Below are 22,108 nucleotides of genomic sequence, written 5' to 3' on the forward strand. Positions count from 1 at the left end.
AAAAACTTTCTATTAAGTTGGACTAAAATAGGGTACATGAAATGTGAGTTTAGTCAAACTAGAAACAAAGATGAAATGGTTGTAAGACTCGATATTCAAGAGATTTCAAAGAGCAAGAGCTTTCAACATCTTTGGATTAATATATACCTTAAGATTGAGAAATTGAAGAATATGTGAATCATAAGATAAGAGTATGGTGGATAAAATAGAGAAGCATATTAGTAGCATTGTATGACCATAGAAAATTATTAAGTTAAAGGAAAAAATTTTTATAAGAGTAACTATGCTCTATTGTACTAAATGTTGGGTTGCTAAAAAGTAGTGTATTCAAAATATTAGCGTAGTTGAAATGAAAATGTTTTTATGGATAAGTAGAAATTCACAAAAATATAAAATGGAGAAATTCACCTAAAGAGAGAGGAAGCTTCTATTGATGAAAAAAATAAATGAGAGTCATTTGAAATGGTTTGATCATGTTCAAATGTGAGTGACTTATGTAACAGTGAAAAAGAATGAGTTAATCTAAGATGAGAAAATGAAAAAAAAAAAGTAAAGGAAGAAAAAAAAATCATTAATTAAAATAGTAAAAAATGACATATCAATTAAATAATAAAAAATATAACTTGGGATAAAATGAAATTGTAGAAAAGAATTCATTTGGTTGAGTCTCACTAATATAATGAAATCCATAAACCACCTCCAACAATATGGATTAAGGCATAAATGTTGTTGTTATTAAGCAGGTGGAGGGGAGAGATTATTGGTGTGGAATGTTCAAAACCAGGCCGTGTTGTAAGGATAAAGACATAATCTTTAAAAAACCAAAAAACCAAGATCATGAGAGCTTTTGGGGAGATACCATATATGGATATACTAGGTATATTCCACACTATTATCCATAACTGCGGTGAACCCTCCATTAGAGCTACCATATATGGCTACTTTTTCCCCCTTTGAATAAAAGCAAACCATGACGGAATTGAATCTAAGAATAAAAAAAACAAAAAAGCCTACGAGCTTTTCTTAGTCCATGTTGAGTCAAGTAGTTTTTGTTCAATGAAGTTAGTACAGACTACAGAGGAGCTTGACTAATACGTGGTCTCACACTCTCCACTTTTATTTTTCTTTTGTTAATTATTTTTTTTTCCTTTTGGCCCTGGCTTCACATCTTAACAAAATTTTGCAGTATCAGCATAGTGGAAAACAATCTTCTGCACTATCATTTTTTTACTGAATTAACGGTAGAAAGAGATCTTTGACTGGATTTAGTTTAAATTATTTGCCTAGAACTATTTGCAATCCTTTTTTTTATTAATTCTTTTCCAGACAAAATTTAGCTATAAAATTGATTGTAAGCTAAAATTACAACCTTACTCAATAAAATAAACATTATTACATATTTTGAAAATCTAACTATTGAATTGAATGTTTTTTATATTCTTAATACACATTAAATTTTGTGTCAATTGGATATTATTTATCATATAATTTATAAGCTTATATTTTATGCATAATTTTAAAATATAAAAACTTGCAATTTAAACAATATATTGATGACATAACTATTGATTTTTAATTTTCTAGAAATTTTGCAAGTATGGAGAATATAAGAAGAAGATTTCATCCAATGGTGGATTTGTCAAAATTTACCTCCAATAAAAAATATTGAATAAAGTTGCAACTTTAGACTACAACAAATTTTATAGCTAAACTTTGTCCTTCCTTTCCTCTTTATATTAGATGTTGTTGGAATTTGAAGTTTTATACAAATGCTTAGCAGGAGAATAAATGAAGCATTAGAAGTTAGAAGTAGATCACTTGAATATTTTAGGAACTCAAGACAACTTATTTTTTTTCTTTTTACTTTCATCAAATTGATAGATTATATGGGTACTTATAGGTTAGAGGTACATGTAAAAGAATTCCATCAATTACATACATGGATTATTCTATATGCATTTTTAGAAAGATTTTTTTCAATGTATTAATATAAAAAAATCAATCTTTTTCTTTGTTACTACTTTTAAAGTTGATTTTTAAGCTCCATTTGTTTTGAAGAAAAATATTTTCAAGTGTTTGGAATATGTAAATTTTTCAAGCACAAACCACCAAAATCAGTAGCTCAGCCACTGAAATTGTCAGTGATTGAACAACCATTTTGGCTACTAGACCAACAAATCCTACAACCAAACTACTGGCATTGGTCGCCAAAGTAGCAACTTTGACGACTGGATAGTCGGCACCGACTATCAAACAGACAATTCCCAACTGTTGAATTGCCATCTTTGGCAACTTGACAACTAGCACCTACAATTGAAGTGGCAAAACCGGTTTTCGAAATAACAGCTTTGACAACAGAACTGTCGACACAGGCAACTAGCCACCATATGGGGGGAGGGCCACTGTGTATTTTTGTAAAATGTTTTGCTAAGTTTTTAAATGTGAAATGTTTTACATATGATTTTACAATCAATGGAAAATATTTTATAAGTTTAATCACATTTTACATGCGAACAAGAGCATAAAAATGGAAAAATATTTTAGCTCAAAAAGAAAGAGTAACTAAATAAATATTACTCTTGAATGGCTTGATAAAAATATGAGTAATTTAAATTTATGATTTCATTAACTTAAGCTTTACTCCTTTTTTACAATATATTCTCTAATGAAATGATGCCTAGTATTGATTTGCTTACTATTAGAACATTGAATTCTTGGCCAATCTTATCTTATGTTCTAATCTGTTATCAATGAAAATTTATATAGCTTTTCTTTTATGCAAAGTTCCGATTCTTCATCAAATATTTTAGCCATAGTGCAAGACAAGCATGCTCAAAAACATATCTATCTATTCTGTTATTCTATTCTCTTAGTGCTTTGTTCAACTTAAAAACTTTATCTTCATGCCCTCTAATGATTATTCCATGGACTGCTCAACATCCATTTGATAGATTATCTATCTATTTTGGGGAGCAAGTAATCCATCTGATGGTCTCTAATCAAACAACATGAATAAATACTTCATCATAATGAAATTGTAATGTTTTCATTTACCCTTTTTCTTTTGCATTTTCTTTTTCTTTTTTAATATCCATTTGACTCTAATTACCTGCTTTCCTTATGGAGAAGTTGTAAGGCCCCATAAATTATTTTTCTCAATTGGCTTGATTTCTTTATCCATAGAATTTCTCCATTTCATATCTTGAAAAAGTTCATCAAATCAATCTTTTAGGTTTCACATCAACCACATACTTTCTAATTCTATTTGTGCAGTTTCCTCTTTAGATTTAGAGACTCTAGAATGTAATACCAGAGACACAGCTACTAAGGGGCGGAAGTGAGTTCCCCTAATCCAATGAATATTTCTTGGGTAAAATATTATTTTGATACCTAAATTTTACCAAAAATTGGTTTTTCCTCCTTTAATTTTAAAAAGTTTATTTTTCAAACCTAAATTATTGAAAAATTCATATTTCATCCTTAAACTATTAAAAATGTTTTCTTTATGTCCTTAAATTTTACTAAAATTTGGTTTTTCATCCCTAAACTATTGAAAATTTTTCTTTTTTATCCCTATTTTTGTCTCTAAACTATTGAAAAAACTCTTTACAAAGTTTAAAAATGAAAAAGAACTTTTTAAAATTTAGGGACGAAAAACAAATTTTTGTAAAGTTTAGGGACCAAAATAGTATTTTATCCATATTTTTTTAATAATTAGGCTTTTAGTAATTTCATTTATTCTCTTCAATTTTATTTATTTATTTTTTAAAAGAATAAATTCTCTCCAAAGTTAGTATTAAACGGACCCAAAAATAGAACTAACCAATTGACTTACACCTATGACCCTCTTGAAACCAAAAATAAAAATGATTTTTAGTTAATAAATACCTAGAATCAAGAATTGTTACTATATTACAGAGAATTGAAAACAGGTTATGTTTTGAAAATATTCTTCTTCTTCTTTTATGTAGTTTTGAGTATAACATAATACTGAGTATATTCACTAGCATCAAATTGAATGCATTGTTTTCATATTAAATTGTTTGGTTTTCTGTATCATCTCAAAGTTAGATTTTACTTTCATCCTTATACCCATCATTTTATCATTTTTTTGGCATAAATGCACTTTTTATCTCTACATTTTGACTTTATTTCTATTTTAGGTCCTATTTTTTTTAATTTTACCACTTTTAGTCCCTAAATATAAAAAAAAAAAAAAAAAAAAAAAAAATTCCATTTTAGTCCCTACCGTTACTTACTTAACAGAAATATTTTACGTGGCAAATGGAGTGCATTGGCACATAAAATACTGACATGGTCATTAAAATAAAAAAAATATTTGACATTTAAAAATGTCCACGTCAACATAAAATAATAATTAAAAAAGACAAATCAACATTCACATAAACCTTTAATTCTAAAAAATTAATTTATCAATTTGAAGGGAAAAAAAATTAAATCCCAAATTATACAAGAATTCAGGTCTTAAACATGACCCATCAAAAAAAAAAAAAAAAAGTCTTAAACATGATCACAAACCTAGAAAATTCAATCACAGGAACACAAACCCACTCTTTGTTGATTCCTCTGTACCATTTTGAAAACAAACACACTGAAACTATTCATCAAATATATGGCTCACAAATTATGGCGAAAATAGTCAAATAGCATATTTTTGCAGACTATGTTGTAATCTACCACTGTTTAAAAAATATATAGGAATCTATCACTTTTTGAATACTCGAGTTTGGTGAAATTAAGTTTTCCATGATACTCAAAGTTTCATAAACTCGAGTATCATGCAAAAATTTTGAAAATATTTTATGGTAATACCATAAAAAATTGTCAAAATTTTACAGGATATTTTTTCAAAAAACTCGAGTTTATCAAAAAAGTACTAAATTCTAATATATTTTTAAAACAGTAATAAACTGCTAAATATTTTATTAGTGCCACAAATCACAATACACATTCAACCCCGCTCTGTTTCTCTCTCTTCCATCACATTACTCCGTCGTTGACGATGCCCACGCCCAAGCAGAGAAGGACCAAATTGGTCAGGCTCTCTGTTTCATCAACAGCAGCACCCTTGATGACGACTATTGGGGTGGTGATAATTCGGATCTGGATTTGGTGGTGTTAATTCGGGTTTACTGGTGGTGGATCTGGGTTAGTGGTGGTGAACAATTTTCTCCTAATCTTTAAAACTGAATGAGTTTTTTTCTCCTAATCTTTAGAAATGGTGATTCAGATTACAGAGAGGACCCATGGCCACACCCACTAGCTGCTGATATTTGAACATAAACACAAAGAACACAAATCCAAAATAATTAAAATCTGAAAAGAAAGATAAATACAGAAACACACTCACCGAGAGAAAGAAAGAAGAAAAAGAAAGATACAAACACGCACCAAGAGAGAGAGAGAGAAGGAGAGAGTCACGGATTTGAAAACAATGAAGAAAAGGAAAGATACGAAGTATAAACACAACACACAAACCAAGAGATCGAGAGAGAAAGAAACGACAATTATGAATCTGAAGAAAAAATAATAAAATAATAAAAAAATAATTAGGAAAGACCCCAAGACAAGACATATATATCACACGAATGAAGAGAAAGAGATAAGATCTTTTTCTTTTTCTTTTTTGGCTTATCTTAAAAGAAACAAGAAAATGAAAGATTCGGTTCTAGGCTTGTATTCTTTAGTGTTCTTGTTGTCTTCTGGTTGAAGATGAACCAGATCTAAATTTATGTAGTTTTTGGATTTTATTTATGTTTTTTCTTTTTCATTTTGTTAAATTTGATAATTTTAAAAAAAAATTAGACACTGATGTGGTACTTTTTATTATTATTTTAATAGTCACATCAGTATTTAATGTATCAACAATACATTTTGTTTGTCATGTAAGATATTTTTATTAAATAAATAATTTTTATTTAGAGAGTAAAAATGATAAAATAAAAAAATAGAAACCAAAATAGGAATAAGGTCAAAATATAAAGACAAAAAAATATATTTATGCCTCATTTTTTTTTTTTTTGGTAACCTCTGACTTTAGAGCAAGGGAAATTACTACAAAATTTAGTACATCTTGATAGATGATTAACTTGAAATACACTAAGAAATAACTAGTCTTTTTTATTTATATCTTGTTTAATGCTTCATAGAGAGTTTTTTTTTTTTTTTTCATAATTTGGCCTACCAGAGGAGAAATCCTGGCTCCATCCCTGTGCAAGTACTCTTTCACTTGAATTTATTTATTTTTGATGAAGAAAAAGTTGGTGACAGTCTTGTAAACATTACTTCAGTCTCAAACAATGGTCTCTTGTGCTTGGATTATAATCGTTGAAATTTGTAATCATAAACAATGAATACTTTTCTTCTTCTTTCTTTTTTTTTTCTCTCTTTTTTTATTTTTATTTTTTAACTTAGTACCTCGGATATTTCTTTATTGACAATATGAACATATACGAGACTTTCAAACACAAGCGCGTGGGAGAAACTTGGCTTTCTATGACTGCATACTTCTTGGAGTACGACATTTTTCATTCTTCGTAATTCGTATGACTTCAACTTTAATTAGTAAAAAAAAATACACAATAAGAATGACCTTGATCCAAATTTTCTTGCAGTCATTGTAATATAATCCAACTGGATCAATCATAAAACTCAATCTAATAAAAAATGAAACTTCATTTCAACTTGGAATATATGGTGGGAACCATGTAGAAAGATTCTTCCAATTGGTGGGGTAAGATAGCTGTTTTTTGCTTGATTTCTATATGGTCTACAAATCACAACTTCATATGTTAGACCTGTTTTTTCTTTCTCTTTTCATTTTTGCTTCAACGATTGCAACCTGTGGAGCTGATAGGTTAAGATACCTAGCATTTGTGACCTTTAAGACGAATGGTGAAAACTATGATGGTCATGGTCAACAATTGCACTAACTTGCCTTGAGATTACTGAAATTGCAATGACCTCTTTTTTTTTTATATATCGAATTATACACAAATTTTCTTTACTATTCAAAATAAACTACACTCACCTCCCCTGCTACTTAATACCGCTAAATCTACCGATAGAATTTTTTAAAAGCTTATATTCCTGGTTTGTACTCCACCTTTTCAAATGAAACTCTACTTTTATTTCACCGACTTTCCAAATAAAATTCTCATAATAGAGGATGAGGATTTATGAATCATATCAAATAGAAATTTAACCAAATAACAATTTTTTTTTTCCTTCTATTTCTCCAATCAACCAAATAAAAGAAAAAAAATTATTTTTGAGGGAAAAATAAAGGAAAGTTATAATCATTTTCTATCTTTACACTTTTTTATCACACATGAAATAAAATAACATAAAATAATCTTTTCTTTCCTCTTATTTTTCTATCATTTCTATATTTTCCATTCTTCTACTTTTTCATCTCCTCTTAGTCTTACCATTCAAAGCTAGTGTTCTAAAAGAAAACAAGATTCATCTCCTCTTAGTCTTACCATTCAAAGCTAGTGTTCTAAAAGAAAACAAGAGCCTTATTTTCAACTGTTCAACCCAAATAGAACACGGTCAGGTTGAAAAACAAGACAAGACAAAAAGTGATTATAAGTAATAAAAAAAAAATGTTTACTTATTTTGTTTGTTTGTTAAAAGGTAAAACAAAAAGTGGATTTAAACAAATAACTTAACTAAAAAAAATGCTCTCTTAATGAAATAAAAGATTATTATAAATAATAATAATAATAATAAAAGAATAAGAGGAATAGTAGACTTTGATTTTTTTTTTTTTGGTAAACAAAAAAAGGGGCAAGGGCGACTATTGTAACTCACCTTTTGTGCGTGATCACAGAAATACCCTCCATTAGAGAATGTTAGATTAAACCATAACACAACGTTAAAAACATTGACTTTAACTTTAACCGATATTCTACGACTAGTACAACCCTTTTATAAGTACAACCCTTTTATAAGATTGTTTTACAATTAAACTTCTATTTTTTTTTTTTTTGGGGGGGGTGAAATTTTACAATTAAACATTGTTATTGGATAATTTAGCCTACCGTGCTGTCCGTTGCGCCATTTTATTTATTAAGCTTTGGCGCGAAGCATTTGAAATAGGCCCTGTCAACTTACCCAAGCGAGTCCATGACTCAATGCACTCCAGACCTCCCTTCAGACTCAGAGCCGCACACTCTCTCCATCGCCATTACAACTTCTCCGCTATTCCACATGATTCTTTTCAACATACCCAAAACCAAGAACCCCTTTTGCCTTCAGAGAATCACAAATATGCCCATCTCTTACAGTCCTGCCTACAACAATGCAAACAAATCCGAACCCGCCACCTGTTCGACGAAATGCCTCAACTGCTGGCTCATGCTTTGAACACCAGCAAAATTATCCATGCCCAGAGCCTGAAACTTGGTTTTTCTTCAAAAGGGTCTCTAGGAAACACCATTGTAGATCTTTATGCTAAGTGTGGCAATGTGGACTTCGCTGAGAAGGCATTTAACCAGTTGGAGGACAAGGGTGTATTGGCTTGGAACTCGGTTCTTTCCATGTACTCGAGGCGGGGCTTTTGGGAAAAGGTTGTTGAGTGTTTTGGGTTATTGAGGAACTGTGGAGTATTGCCAAATGAATACACGTATGCAATTGTTTTGTCTGCTTGTGCAAGAATGGTGGATGTTGTGTATGGTAGGCAAGTCCATTGTAGTGTTTTTAAGATGGGGCTTGAATCAAGCTCTTTCTGTGAAGGTGCACTTATTGATATGTATGCCAAGTGCAATTGTGTGAGTGATGCTCGGCGTATATTTGATGGGGCTGTGGATTTAGACACAGTTTCTTGGACTGCCATGATTGCTGGTTATGTTCAAGTTGGTTTGCCCGAGGAGGCACTTAAAGTGTTCGAGGAGATGCAGAAAGTTGGCCGTGTTCCCGACCTGGTGGCCTTTGTGACTGTCATAAGTGCGTGTATGAATATTGGAAAGCTTGATTATGCCTGTGAAATGTTTGCCAAGATGCCCAATCCGAATGTTGTTGCATGGAATGTGATGATTTCAGGGCATGCCCAGAGAGGTTACAATGTGGAAGCTATTACATATTTCCTGAATATGAGGAAAGCTGGAGTGAAGTCCACAAGATCTACACTTGGGAGTGTATTAAGTGCAATTGCCACTTTGGGAGCTCTAGACTACGGCCTATTAGTTCATGCTCAGGCAATTAAACAGGGGTTGGATTCAAATGTCTATGCAGGCAGTTCTTTGATTAATATGTATGCCAAGTGTGTGAAACTGGATGCTGCGAAGAAAGTATTTGAAGCTTTAGATGAGAAAAACGTTGTGTTGTGGAATGCAATGCTTGGAGGTTATGCACAGAATGAGTATGCCCATGAAGTAATCCAGTTGTTCTTTAAAATGAAAGAATGTGGCTTTCATCCTGATGATTTCACCTATACTAGCATTTTGAGTGCATGTGCTTGCTTGGAAGATCTAGAAATGGGTCGCCAATTGCATTCAGTTATTATCAAGAACAGATTGTCATCAAATTTATTTGTGGGTAATGCATTGGTTGATATGTATGCTAAATCCGGGACATTAAAGGAGGCAAGGAAACAGTTTGAGCTCATAAGCAATCGAGACAATGTCTCTTGGAATGCAATTATTGTTGGGTACGTGCAGGAAGAGGAGGAGGATGAGGCTTTCTACATGTTCCGTAGAATGAATTTGTATGGAATTGTTCCTGATGAGGTGTCCCTTGCCAGTATACTCAGTGCTTGTGCAAATGTTCGAGCACTTAAGCAAGGAAAGCAAGTCCATTGTCTCTCAGTTAAATCTGGTCTGGAAACAAGTCTGTATGTCGGGGGCTCTCTTATTGACATGTATGCTAAGTGTGGGGTTATTGAGGCAGCACGCATAGTTTTTGCTTGCATGCCTGAGCGAAGCGTGGTCTCCATGAATGCTCTGATTGCCGGGTGTGCACAAAATAATTTAGAGGAAGCAATAGATTTGTTTTGCGAGATGCGGGCTGTAGAACTGAATCCAACTGAAATCACTTTTGCAAGCATTTTAGATGCATGTAATGGATCACTTATGCTAATACTGGGAATTCAAATCCACTGTCTTATAGTAAAATGGGGCCTACAGTTTGATGGTGACTTCTTGGGCATCTCTCTGTTGGGCATGTATTTGAAATTCCAAAGAAAAGAAGATGCAGATATTCTTTTTTCAGAGTTTTCAAATCCGAAAAGTACAGTTTTATGGACTGCTTTTATTTCAGGACTCGCTCAAAATGATTTCTGTGAGAAGGCTTTGCATTTATATCGAGAAATGCGTAGGGAGAATGCCCTACCAGACCAAGCTACATTTGTCAGTGTCCTTCATGCATGTGCTGTCTCATCTTCTTTGAGAGATGGTTGGGAGATCCATTCCCTCATTTTCCACACTGGTTTTGACTTAGATGAGTTAACAGGTAGTTCCCTTGTAGATATGTATGCCAAATGTGGGGATGTAAAAAGCTCTGTGCAAGTTTTTGAAGAAATGTGCAGTAAAAATGATGTTATTTCTTGGAACTCTATGATAGTGGGGTTAGCTAAAAATGGTTATGCAGAATATGCACTTAAGATATTTGATGAGATGAAGCAAAAATATGTTATGCCAGATGATGTTACGTTCCTTGGTGTTCTCACTGCGTGTAGTCATGCAGGGAAGGTATCTGAAGGCCGTCATATTTTTGGCAATATGGTCAATTACTATGGCATTCAGCCCAGAGTAGACCATTATGCGTGCATGGTCGATCTTTTTGGCCGATGGGGTTCCCTTGAAGAAGCAGAAGAATTAGTTGACAAAGTAAAATTTGAACATGATGATGCTATGATTTGGGCCTCGTTTCTTGGTGCTTGCAGATTACATGGAGATGAAATAAGGGGGCAGAGGGCAGCTGAGAAACTTATTGAGTTAGATCCCCTGAATTCTTCATCCTATGTGCTGCTTTCTAATATATATGCTGCATCAGGAAACTGGGATGGGGTTAGCTTTTTGAGGAGGAAAATGAAAGAAAAAGGAGTGAGAAAGTTTCCTGGATGTAGCTGGATTGAAGTGGAACAAGAGAAGAACTTATTTGTTGCAGGGGATAGGTCTCATACCAGTGCTGGGGAAATCTATGCAATTCTGAAGGATTTGACAGCTCTAATGAAAGAAGATGGTTATGTTGCTGACACTGATTCTTTCTTACTTGAGGAAGAGTGGTAAAAGCTCTCTTATAGCTGGTCTTGCTTTAGCAAAAATTAAGACAAGATCCTGTCCGTTTATGCCAAATAAAATAAAGCAGATTGGTGGGTAGAAGACATTCACTCGGAATGAAGTATTTGGCTAAGAACCAACCGGATTAAGTGGGCTAGACCAATGTTTTTGGAGGTCTAGATCTGCATAAAGTCCCTCATCTCTGGTTCTCTCTGTTTGATAGAAAAACATTGTTTCAGATTCAGGCATTTAGCAATTCCATTTTGATAGTTCCAAGAAAGCTTATTTGATATTCAGAACATGTTATTATGATCTAGAGTATGAAACTCTCCTTCTAAAATATTGTTTTCCGATTCTTTTCCCAGTTTTAGCAGTGAGATAGGAAGAGTTGTAATTTTGTTGTCCCATGAGCTTCCAGTTGAAGTCATGGGCTTGATTTTTGAGGGTGAAAAAGGATGTAAAGTTTATAGATACTCGATAAAATTCATTCATGAGAGAGAGAGAGAGAAAGAGAGCTGTGAAACTATAATGTGAGGTTCTTAGACGCAAAATTCTTGATAGTGACGGTCAAGTTCCAGTTTCTTCCTCTGTTAGTGGAGGTGCCATTACAGAGTTGGGTCCATTTAATCCTAGAGGTCATCAAGGCCTTTGAAAAAATTCATTGGCATGGAATAGAGGTACGTCACATAGCATGTAATGTGGATTTGTGTTCATTTGACTTGGAGTGAGTAGTATGGACTTAATTTTCCTTTGTTTAATGTTCAAATTCTGATACTAATGCATCTATCTAATCATTTCTATAATTTTCATTTTGTAGCATCAAATCTTCTCTTTGTTGAATCACCTGCTGGAGTAGGATGGCCATACTAGAACTCAAGTTCAGATTGTACTTGTGTAGATGCCTTTGTTGGTAAAGAGAATAGGTTGCGCTGTTTTTTCTTTTAAATCGATTTTAGTTTGTCCTTGTTGTATGGAATTAACTGTAAGCATTAAAAATATATACAACAACAATATGCTTTAATTCCAAAAATTTTGGGGTTGCCTATGTACTCTCAAAAGATTATATGATGTTAAATGAAAATTCAGAATCTTTGGATATCTTTTTCATGTGTTTCTTCCAAAATGGTTGTTATTGTTGTATTTAAAGATCAGTGGTAGTAAAGTTCTCAATAGGGAGTGATGGTGCCTTCTGCTCAAGAACAGCGAGCCTGCCCCAGTGCACCGGCCCTTAACTGCCTTGAAATACGGGAGCAATCTTGCATACTTACATACATATGAAAAAATAAGGCCCTTTTTTTTCGATAGTTATTTTAGGCTTTAGTCAATTCTTTGACTAAATACTGGAGTGTGGCTATCACATGATATATGCTATGAGAAAAATAATAATTGTTTTAACGTAATGGTGATTGCACTTGTTTAAAAAATAAGGCCCTTTTTCAATAGTTATTTTAGGCTTTAGTCAATTCTTTGACTAAATACTGGATTCTGGCTATTAACATGATATATGCTAAAGGGAAAAATAATAATTGTTTTAACGTAATGTTGATTGCACTTGTGTAGTAGTGAATAATTATTAGATTTATGTGCTTGCACTTAGATGTGTTGGCTGCCAACTTCTGTTTGGTTCCTGCACTTTCCTGCCACCCTCTCAATTGACATACTTGACTTCATTTCCTCCGGTTTGACTTGCTGTAAGTGATTTCTACTTGGCTGTTTCTCTCTACTGGATTGATGCAATATGGTAGTTTAATTTATCTCATCCACTTGTTTACACTAAGCCTGCATTATATTTGCACTGCCGATAGATGGACAACAACTTCAACTTGCAGATTTTATTGTTAATAATGAAGCAGATTTTATTGATGGATCCCGTTTATGCACACACACAAATGTGCAGTTTTCTGAAAGGATAAAGCAAAAGACATCATGAGCCGAAAAATGAAATGCCATACCATGCATACATTATTTAACCTAAACTGCAACAGAAGTGGAAAAAACAGTACCTAACTTCATCAGCGTTCATTAAATTTGGAGGAATTTTTTATGAACTTGAAAATGTTCAGAAACCTGGTGAGAAAGGAGACGGCAATTTAGCTAGTTTGTCAACTATATTTGCAAATAGAAAGAAACTGCACTTCACCAAGAGCTTGTCGCTCAACTAATTGACACTTTTTGGTATTTTTAATCGAGACATTCAAAGTTCAAATCTCCCTCTCCATTGTAATTATTGAATTATAAAAAATAAAAAAAAAAACAAAAAGAAACACGGCACTAGGTACCATCCATTTTCACATTTATGACAAAGAATGCCACTGTTTTCATATTTGCTGAAAATGAAAATGGCCAAAAGCTATTTTCATTTTCTATATTCATACCCACATTTTTGGATCTTGGGAATGACAACTAAGAACCAAAAAAAGAAAAGAAAAGGCAAACATGTTTTCACTAGTGGGTCCCCAAAAAAAAAAACAGGAAATAAAAACAAAACACATCATGTTTTCAAAGGAATCAAACATGGCCTTTGATTCTTGGAAACTAATTCTTGACCATGAAATGGACCATTTCTATTTTCTTTGAAACAAAGAGGATCATGTGAAGAAGTAGAGATGATCATGATTTACAAGGATTTGGGGAAATGAGAAACAAAGGCAAAAAAGTAGGTATATAACAAAGTTTTAAATATGGAAAATATCAATATTTTTTTAACACCTTGATTCACACTTTATGTTATGATTAATATTTCAATATGTTAATGATTAGGATTTTCTAGAGAATTTGACTCTCAAAAAAAAAAAAAAAGGATTTTATAGAGAATTAAAAAAAAAAAAAATCAATATTTCCATGAATAAAACTAAGATTTTGATTGATAAATTTTGACTTTTTTTTTTTTTAAATTTTTAAAGATTTTTTATATATCTATTCAAGCGGGATACTATGAGAAACAAATATGTCATATGCAATTACCAAATCTAATTAATGGTATTTTATTTTTTTTCCTTTTCTAAGATTTTTCATATATGTAATCAAACGGTATTCTATGAGAAACAAATATGTGATATGTCATTACCAAACCTAATTAATGATTACAACCTATGGATCTCACCAATGGAAGCAAGTGATTTTTGAATGATCAACATGAATGCCAATGTAGGTGCCCCTAAACAATCATGCCCAGTATGTGAACAATATGGGAGTTATTTTTTAATATTTTTGGATTTATGTTTCTTCCTCTCATATAATAGTGATTTCCACCTATTAAATTCATGATAGGCACCATAGTTTATACAAGAGGAAAGAACATTGCTATTGTTCCAGAGAATTGAATAATTTTTCCACAACACGAAAGGTAAGTTTGAAGTATGATTAGAATCCTATTTCCATTAAAACTGCCACAAAGTACACTTGATATTAACATTCCCATTTAGGTAGACCTCAATGTATACCATATAATATGAAAAAAGAGAGTATAAAGAACAAATTTTGTTAGGATAAAAATATATGAATAGATTATAAAAGAGTGCCCATATATACTATGTATTTTTATTTCTTATTTTTTATTTTTGAAAAGGAGAAAAAGGATAAATAATAATAACCTCTTAAGATTCAGAATTTTTTAAATTCACTCCTATTTTTATAAATAATATTTCTCTTCGTGAGATTTTGATTTATATAACAAATAACTTCATATGATCATTTATATTTATCAAAAATTGAGTTAAATTTTTTTTTCCCAAATTAGATTTTCATCCATAATTATTTCAAGATAATGGCTTATTGATTATTTGATAAGAAAAATATAAATAAATAATAATAATAATTAACAACAACCTTATGAGGTTAAGTATAAATGTATCATTTTAAAAATAGAGGACAAAGGTGCAATTTACCCAAAAAAAAAAAAAAAAAAAAAAAAAGAATGAGAAGACCCGCACAAAGTCTCAAAACATATGTATATGTTTGGCAAAATCTAAATAACTTTAAGTATTTTTTGCTTCTTGTGCATTTTTTATTTTAACTTTAAATTTAACAAAACTAGTTTTTTTTTTTAATTAAAAAAAAAAAAACACATTTAGCATAAAACTTACTTAAAAATTATATATTTTGATAACAATTCAATAAATAAGTTGTCGAAATAAAATAAAAATAAAAAACAAACCATCTCTTATTACATTGTTGTGGGGTCAAAGAATTTGACAACCCCGGCCCACTTTATACTAAACCCAAGACCCACGTCGAGGAGGAAGAAATGGCCGAGGACGAATGAAGAAAGCCCAAATGGCCCAGAAACATCACCGAAGACAATCCTGCTCTCGGCCAACCCAGATCCTAGAAGAGAAGAACGGCACGCCATCGACGGTAGCCTCCCAGAGCATCCCAAGAAAAAGGACAAGTACCGTAGGACAGCCATGGGAGCATGGTGTAGGAACTGTTCAAGGAGAAACTGTCACCTTTGCATTAAATGCCCACAACTAATGTTCTGGCCGCATTAATGAGGAAATGACACCTGAACAGTGCGGTCTTGGTTGCTGCAACTCACAGAAGGTTTGGGAAGGTGGCTGACGGGACAAACACTCGAGTAGTAACCTGCATGATCAACAGATGGAGGGCCAAGATCGACTGGAAGGGGGTATATAATGTGACAAATCCTCTAGAAAAAGGGATCGGGAATTAGAAGCAGAATACAGTAGCAATTTGCATAATCTTGGAAACCTTTGTAACAAAGCACTGAAGAAAGAAGAAGAACAATAAGTTCCTCAAAAGAAATGCCCGAGGACAGAATTTCATACTTTATCCTACGTCCCTATTATTCAACCCACTCATAACCATGTCTAATTGTTATAACCCTCACTAAGGCCTAGTTCTTAAACTCATTCTCTATAAATTTATTGTATTGGACTAGTTGGGCTTGAATCCACTTATCTAACAGAAGAAGTGCTCAAACCTAGTCCCTACAATTGGCGCCATTTGTGGGAAGAACTTGTGTGTTAGTAAGGGCAACAATCAAGCATGGTAGGATCAGGCCCTCATCAAGCAGGCTCCCATTAGCCCGAACCGGCTAGATCCCAACAACAGGGTAACTTTCCTAACCCTGAGCGTGATCGAAATGACGAGAATGGAAGGTTTCGAGAGGGAAGTGTGCACACCACTCAAACCAGCAAAAGCTATTCTCGTGTGGCAGTCACGTGCTCCAGAGACAAAATAACAACCGGGCCATGCAATCAGAAGAAGTCAGGAGTCAGGTATCCCAGAGACAGAATGATAAGCAGGCCATGCAACGAGAGATAGACGATTTGAAGAGAAAGCTGTGCCATACAAAACGAAGGCGATCTCATTCTAGGCCTAACATGCCCTCCGATGATGAAAGTGATGATGACTATAGGCAAAGATTAAGAACTCCTCCAAGTGAGACTTTCTCTCACGAAGAAGATTACTACTGGAGGCGTGAACGTAAAAGCCCATCTCCTAGGGACTTGGGAAACGATGCCATGAGCAGGGCACTGGATCAACTCTCCAAATCACCTTTCACACGCCACATAGAAGAGGCTACACTTCTTCGACGATTCCAGCAGCTAACCTTCGCCATTTATAACGGCAAAACAGACCCCGTGGAGCATGTGAGCCAGTTTAACCAAAGGATGTCTGTCCATTCTAAAAACAAGGCGCTGATGTGTGAGGTTTTCCCATCTAGCTTAGGACTAGTGGTGATGAGGTGGTTCAATGGCTTAAAGACGAATTCCATAGATTCGTATAGGCAACTAACCCAAGCCTTTGGCTCCCGTTTCATTACAAACAACAAAGCTCCTCAGCCCTTGAGTGTGTTATTGTCGTTATCCATGCATGATGGAGAAATTCTAACGGCCTACTCGGACAGATATTGGGAGATGTATAATGAAATGGATGACAATTTTGACGATATCGCCATCAACACCTTAAAAAATAGTCTTCCAACCGAGCATGGTTTGAGGAAGTCTCTGACTGGCAAGCCCGCCACCAGTGTGCGCCAATTGATGGATCGGATCGATAAGTATAAACGAGTAGAAAAAGACCAGCTGCAAAGTAAAGGAAAAGAGAAGGTTATCCCTCAAGAGAGGAGGGATTTCAGGTCGAACCGATATAACAGCAATCGCCCGAGGAGAGACTTCGTAGGGCAATCCAGAGCAACCAACACACAGACTGTCAATACTGTATTCCGAGAACCAATGCATCGGGTGTTGGAGAAAATCAAGAACGAGCCATACTTTAAGTGGCCGAATAAGATGGCGAGAGAGTCCGCGAGGCGCAATCAGAACTTTTACTGCCAGTACCACTAGGACCACGGACATACCACAGAGAACTACAGGAACCTCTAGAACTATTTAGACCAGCTAGTTCGAGAAGGAAAGCTGAAGCACCTTCTGCATCATCCCAGTGGTCATCAAGGCCAGACCCATTAAGAACCCCAGAGAGATACTGCCCTAAGGCCACCTGTAGGGACGTTTAATGTAATCTTGGCCGCGCCAGGAAGAACAGGCACGCGCCCTTCATGAGTGTTATCTATGGCTCAACGGCTTGCCAAGGAGTCCCAGCCAGAGTTGAAGAGGACTAGGATGAACTTTCACCCAATTTTGAGTTTTTCAGAAGAAGACAAGATCGGAACCACCCAGCCTATGACGATGCGCTGTTGATCACTCTCAGAATTGGGAACTACGATGTGAAAAGAGTGATAGTGGATGGTGGCATTGCTGCCGAGGTTATGTACCCCAACCTCTACAAAGGGCTGAGGTTAAAACCGGAAGATTTAATGCCCTATAACTCTCCTTTGATGAGCTTCGATGGGAAGCTTGTCATTCTAAAGGGCATGATTAGACTACCCATCCAGACCGGCCCAGAGATAGTAGAGGTGAACTTTATCATGGTAGACAATTACTCTCCCTATACAGCCATCGTCGGTAGACCCTAGCTCCATACCTTAGAGGCTATTGCTTCCTCGTTGCATCAGAAGGTGAAATTCCCGTCAGGGGACCAGGTTCTCAAAATCTATGGTTGCCAATCCACGGCAAGGCAGTGTGTGGTGGCTGCCATCTCACATCGGCTCGATGCGGAGTCCTTGGCCTCTATTGAAAAGAATTTATCGCAATCAAGGGCCCTGGTGACGTCTCCTGATACAGCTGTCCAAGAGGTGAAATGCGAAGATCTAGAGAAGGTGGTTATTGGTGGTGACTCAGGGAAGTTCTTTGGGGTAGGGGCTTAGCTGCCTCTTTAGGAGAAGGAGGAGTTGATTGAGTTTCTCAAAAGAAATATTGATGTATTTGCATGGGATGCCTACGATGCTCCCGGGATTGATCCAGCCTTCATCTGTCACAATCTCAATGTCAACCCGTCCATCACTCCCAAGAAGCAGCCACCCCGTCGCCCATCAAGAGAGCACGCTGATGCGATTAGGGACAAAGTGGCGAAGTTTAAGCGTGTAGGGGCTATCAAAGAGATTTTTTTATCCCAAAGGGTTGGCCAACATCGTGGTGGTCAAGAAGAAAAGTGGAAAATGACGGGTTTATGTATACTTCACGGACCTAAATAAAGCATGCCCAAAAGACTCATTCCCCATGCCTCAGATAGACCAGCTCATGGATGCAACAGCATGCCATCCTCGGATGAGCTTCTTAGATGCCTTTTAAGGCTATCATCAAATACCACTAGCCCTGAAGGATCAGGAGAAGACAGCCTTCGTGACACCTATTGGGAACTACCACTACAAGGTAATGTCGTTCGGTCTAAAGAACGCAAGGTCCACTTATCAAAGGATGATGACAAGAATGTTCGAACCGCAGTTGGGCAAAAGCATCGAAATCTATGTTGATGATATGGTGGTGAAGAGTAAAGTGGTGTCTGAGCATTTAGGAGACCTCGGCAGCACCTTTGATGTCTTAAGGAAGCACAAGCTGTGCCTAAATGCTTCCAAATGCTCATTTGGCGTGGGATCAGGCAAACTTTTAGGCTACATGGTTACTCATAGGGGAATCGAGGTTAACCCTGACCAGATCAAGGCTATTAATGATTTAAAACCACCGCAAAATGCCAAGGAGGTCCAAAAACTTACTGGAATGATCGCAGCCTTGAATCGATTCATTTCCAGGTCGGCGGATAGATGTAGACCGTTCTATCTCTTAATCAACAAATGGAAAGGATTTGAGTGGTTCAAGGACCGTATTGTGGCCTTCCAGCAACTTAAAAATACGTATCCCGGCCACTTATCATGTCCAGTCCTGAGGCCGATGAAGTCCTATACGCATATATTGCTGTGGCCCCTTACGCTGTGAGCTTGGTGCTAATACGGGATGACAATGGCCTTCAAAAGCCAGTCTATTACGTGAGCAAGTTGTTGCATGAAGCTGAGGTCAGATACTTACCCCTGGAGAAAGCCATACTAGCTGTGGTCCATGCTACGCAAAAGCTTCCCCATTATTTACAAGCCCACACAGTGGTTGTTCTAACCCAACTACCCTTGAAATCCGTACTTCAGACTGCTGATTACATTGGAAGGATTGCCATATGGAGCACCATTCTGAGAGCTTTTGACATCAAATACATGCCTTGGATCTTTATAAAGGGCCAGGTCCTAGCTGACTTGGTGGTCGAATTTGCTGAACCACCAGTAGAAATAGTAGTAGAGGAGCGCAACATGGATGGAAAATCGGTTGCAGTAATCTTTATGCTAGGACCCCCATGTTGGAAGGTGTACATTGATGGCGCAGCAAATCAAAGGGGGTCTGAAGTGGGGCTAGTCCTAATATCTCCTGAGAAGACTATCATAGAGAAATCCTTGAAACTTGGGTTCTCGGCCATGAATAACGAAGCCAAATATGAGGCCTTGTTACAAAGAATAGCCATGGTGCAGAAAATGGAAGGAAAAGCAGTAGAGATGTTCTCGGACTCGAGACTAGTAGTGGGCTAGGTAAAGGGAGAGTTGGAAGCCAGATATGCGAGGATGCAAGAGTACTTAAGCCAGGTCAAACGCTTGCAGTCAGACTTCAATCTTTTTAGCCTGTCACACGTCTCCAGAAATGGAAACACTCATGCAGATTCATTGGCCACGCTTGCTACCTCCTCGACAAGGGGTCTGCCTCGAATTATACATGTCAAGTATTTGGATAGAGCAAATGAGATTGCAAACGGCATGGTCCATATCCATGAGGTTAGAGTGGGTCCTAGCTAGATGGACCCTATAGTGAGATTCCTCAAAGATGAAATCTTGCCCGAGGAGAAGTCAAAGGCTGAAAAAATAAGAAGAAACGCACCTCGGTTCTGGTTGTCCGAGGACCATAAATTGTATAAGCGCTCCTATTCTAGGCTATATTTACTGTGTGTTCACCCTGAAGTATCAGAATTACTGCTTGAAGAGCTGCACGAAGGGATTTGTGGGAGTCACATAGGAGGAAGATCTCTGTCGCACCGAGCCATTACCTAGGAATATTGGTGGCCGGGGATGCAAAAGGAAGCCCTAGAATATGTTAAGAAATGTGACTAGTGCCAAAGGTTTGCCCCAAATATTCATCAGCTAAGAGGGGTCCTCAACCCTTTGTTCAGTCCATGGCCATTTGCCCAGTGGGGCTTGGATATTATAGGCCCTTTCCCCAAGGCAGCAAGAAATAAGAGATATTTGTTGGTCGGCACAGATTACTTCACCAAATGGGTCGAAGCTGAGCCACTCGCCAACATCAGAGATGTGGATGCTAAGAAATTCATCTAGAGAAACATTGTTACACGATTCGGGGTCCTTCGTACCCTCAATTCAGATAATGGACTCCAATTTGATAGCAAAGCCTTTAGAAGATACTGCTGCAAACTGGGGATCACTAACAGGTACTCGACTCCAACTTATCCTCAAGGAAATGGACAGGCCGAGGCTGTCAACAAGGTCATAGTCAATGGCTTAAGAAGAGACTGGATGATGCCAAGGGAAGATGGGTAGAAGAGGTGTTGCACATCTTATGGACTTACCGAACTACACCACGGCGGTCAACAGGGGAGACACCTTTTGCCATGACCTATAGGGCTGAGGCTGTTATCCCCCTAGAGGCAAGCTTCCCAACACAGAGGACGAGCTCCTTCACTCCAAGCAGTAATAATGAACTACTAGGGAAGAGCCTAGATCTGATCGATGAACAAAGGGAAAAGGTGGTGATCCAGTCAACCTATTACCACCAGAAGCTCAAGTAGGGATATGATGCCAATGTGAAGCTGAGACCACTAGCACCAGGGGACCTAGTGTTGCGGAAAGTTGTGGGTGCCACCAAGAACCCATCTTGGAGAAAGCTAGGACCCAATTGGGAAGGACCATACCGAATTACTTCAGTAGCAGGAATTGATGCATACTACTTAAAAGACTTAGATGAGAAAGCTGTACCTCGTCCATGGAATGTAAATAACCTGAGAAGGTATTATTATTAACAAAAGCATTTCTCTAATTCAAATTTTAAGTCCATTATGATTATATGTCTTGTATCTTGGCAACCATCTAAGTACTAAACAGAACCAAGGTCTTGCATGGTTCTCGAACTCAAACCTATGGGGAAACTAGTTACTTCAAGAAAAATCTAAGTACTAGACAGAACTAAGGTCTTGCATGATCCTCGGACTCAAACTTATGAGAAAACTAGTTACTTCAAGAAAAATCTAAGTACTAGACAGAACTAAGGTCTTGCATGGTCCTCGGACTCAAACCTATGAGGAAACTAGCTATTTCAAGAAAAATCTAAGTACTAGACAGAACCAAGATCTTGCATGATCCTCAAACTCAAACCTAAGGGGAAACTAATTACTTCAAGAAAATCTAAGTACTAGACAGAACCAAGGTTTTGTATGGTCCTCGGACTCAAACCTACGGG

General features: G+C 36.0%; 1 protein-coding gene across 1 annotated transcript; it reads left to right on the forward strand.

Moving 5' to 3' along the window:
- Positions 1-8,007: 8,007 nt before the first annotated feature.
- On the forward strand, positions 8,008-12,341 carry LOC126713975 (pentatricopeptide repeat-containing protein At3g09040, mitochondrial). The gene is made up of 2 exons (XM_050413951.1): positions 8,008-11,920; positions 12,061-12,341. The coding sequence occupies exon 1, from the start codon at positions 8,160-8,162 to the stop codon at positions 11,250-11,252; it is 3,093 nt and encodes a 1,030-aa protein (XP_050269908.1). The 5' UTR covers positions 8,008-8,159; the 3' UTR covers positions 11,253-11,920; positions 12,061-12,341.
- Positions 12,342-22,108: the final 9,767 nt, after the last annotated feature.

The sequence above is a fragment of the Quercus robur genome, chromosome 2 (assembly GCF_932294415.1).
Source record: "Quercus robur chromosome 2, dhQueRobu3.1, whole genome shotgun sequence".
In the NCBI taxonomy this organism is placed as follows: domain Eukaryota; kingdom Viridiplantae; phylum Streptophyta; class Magnoliopsida; order Fagales; family Fagaceae; genus Quercus; species Quercus robur.

Bases quoted from the DNA above. Each gene is read 5' to 3' on its own strand.
- LOC126713975 (XM_050413951.1), top strand. From the start codon at position 8,160: ATGCACTCCAGACCTCCCTTCAGACTCAGAGCCGCACACTCTCTCCAT.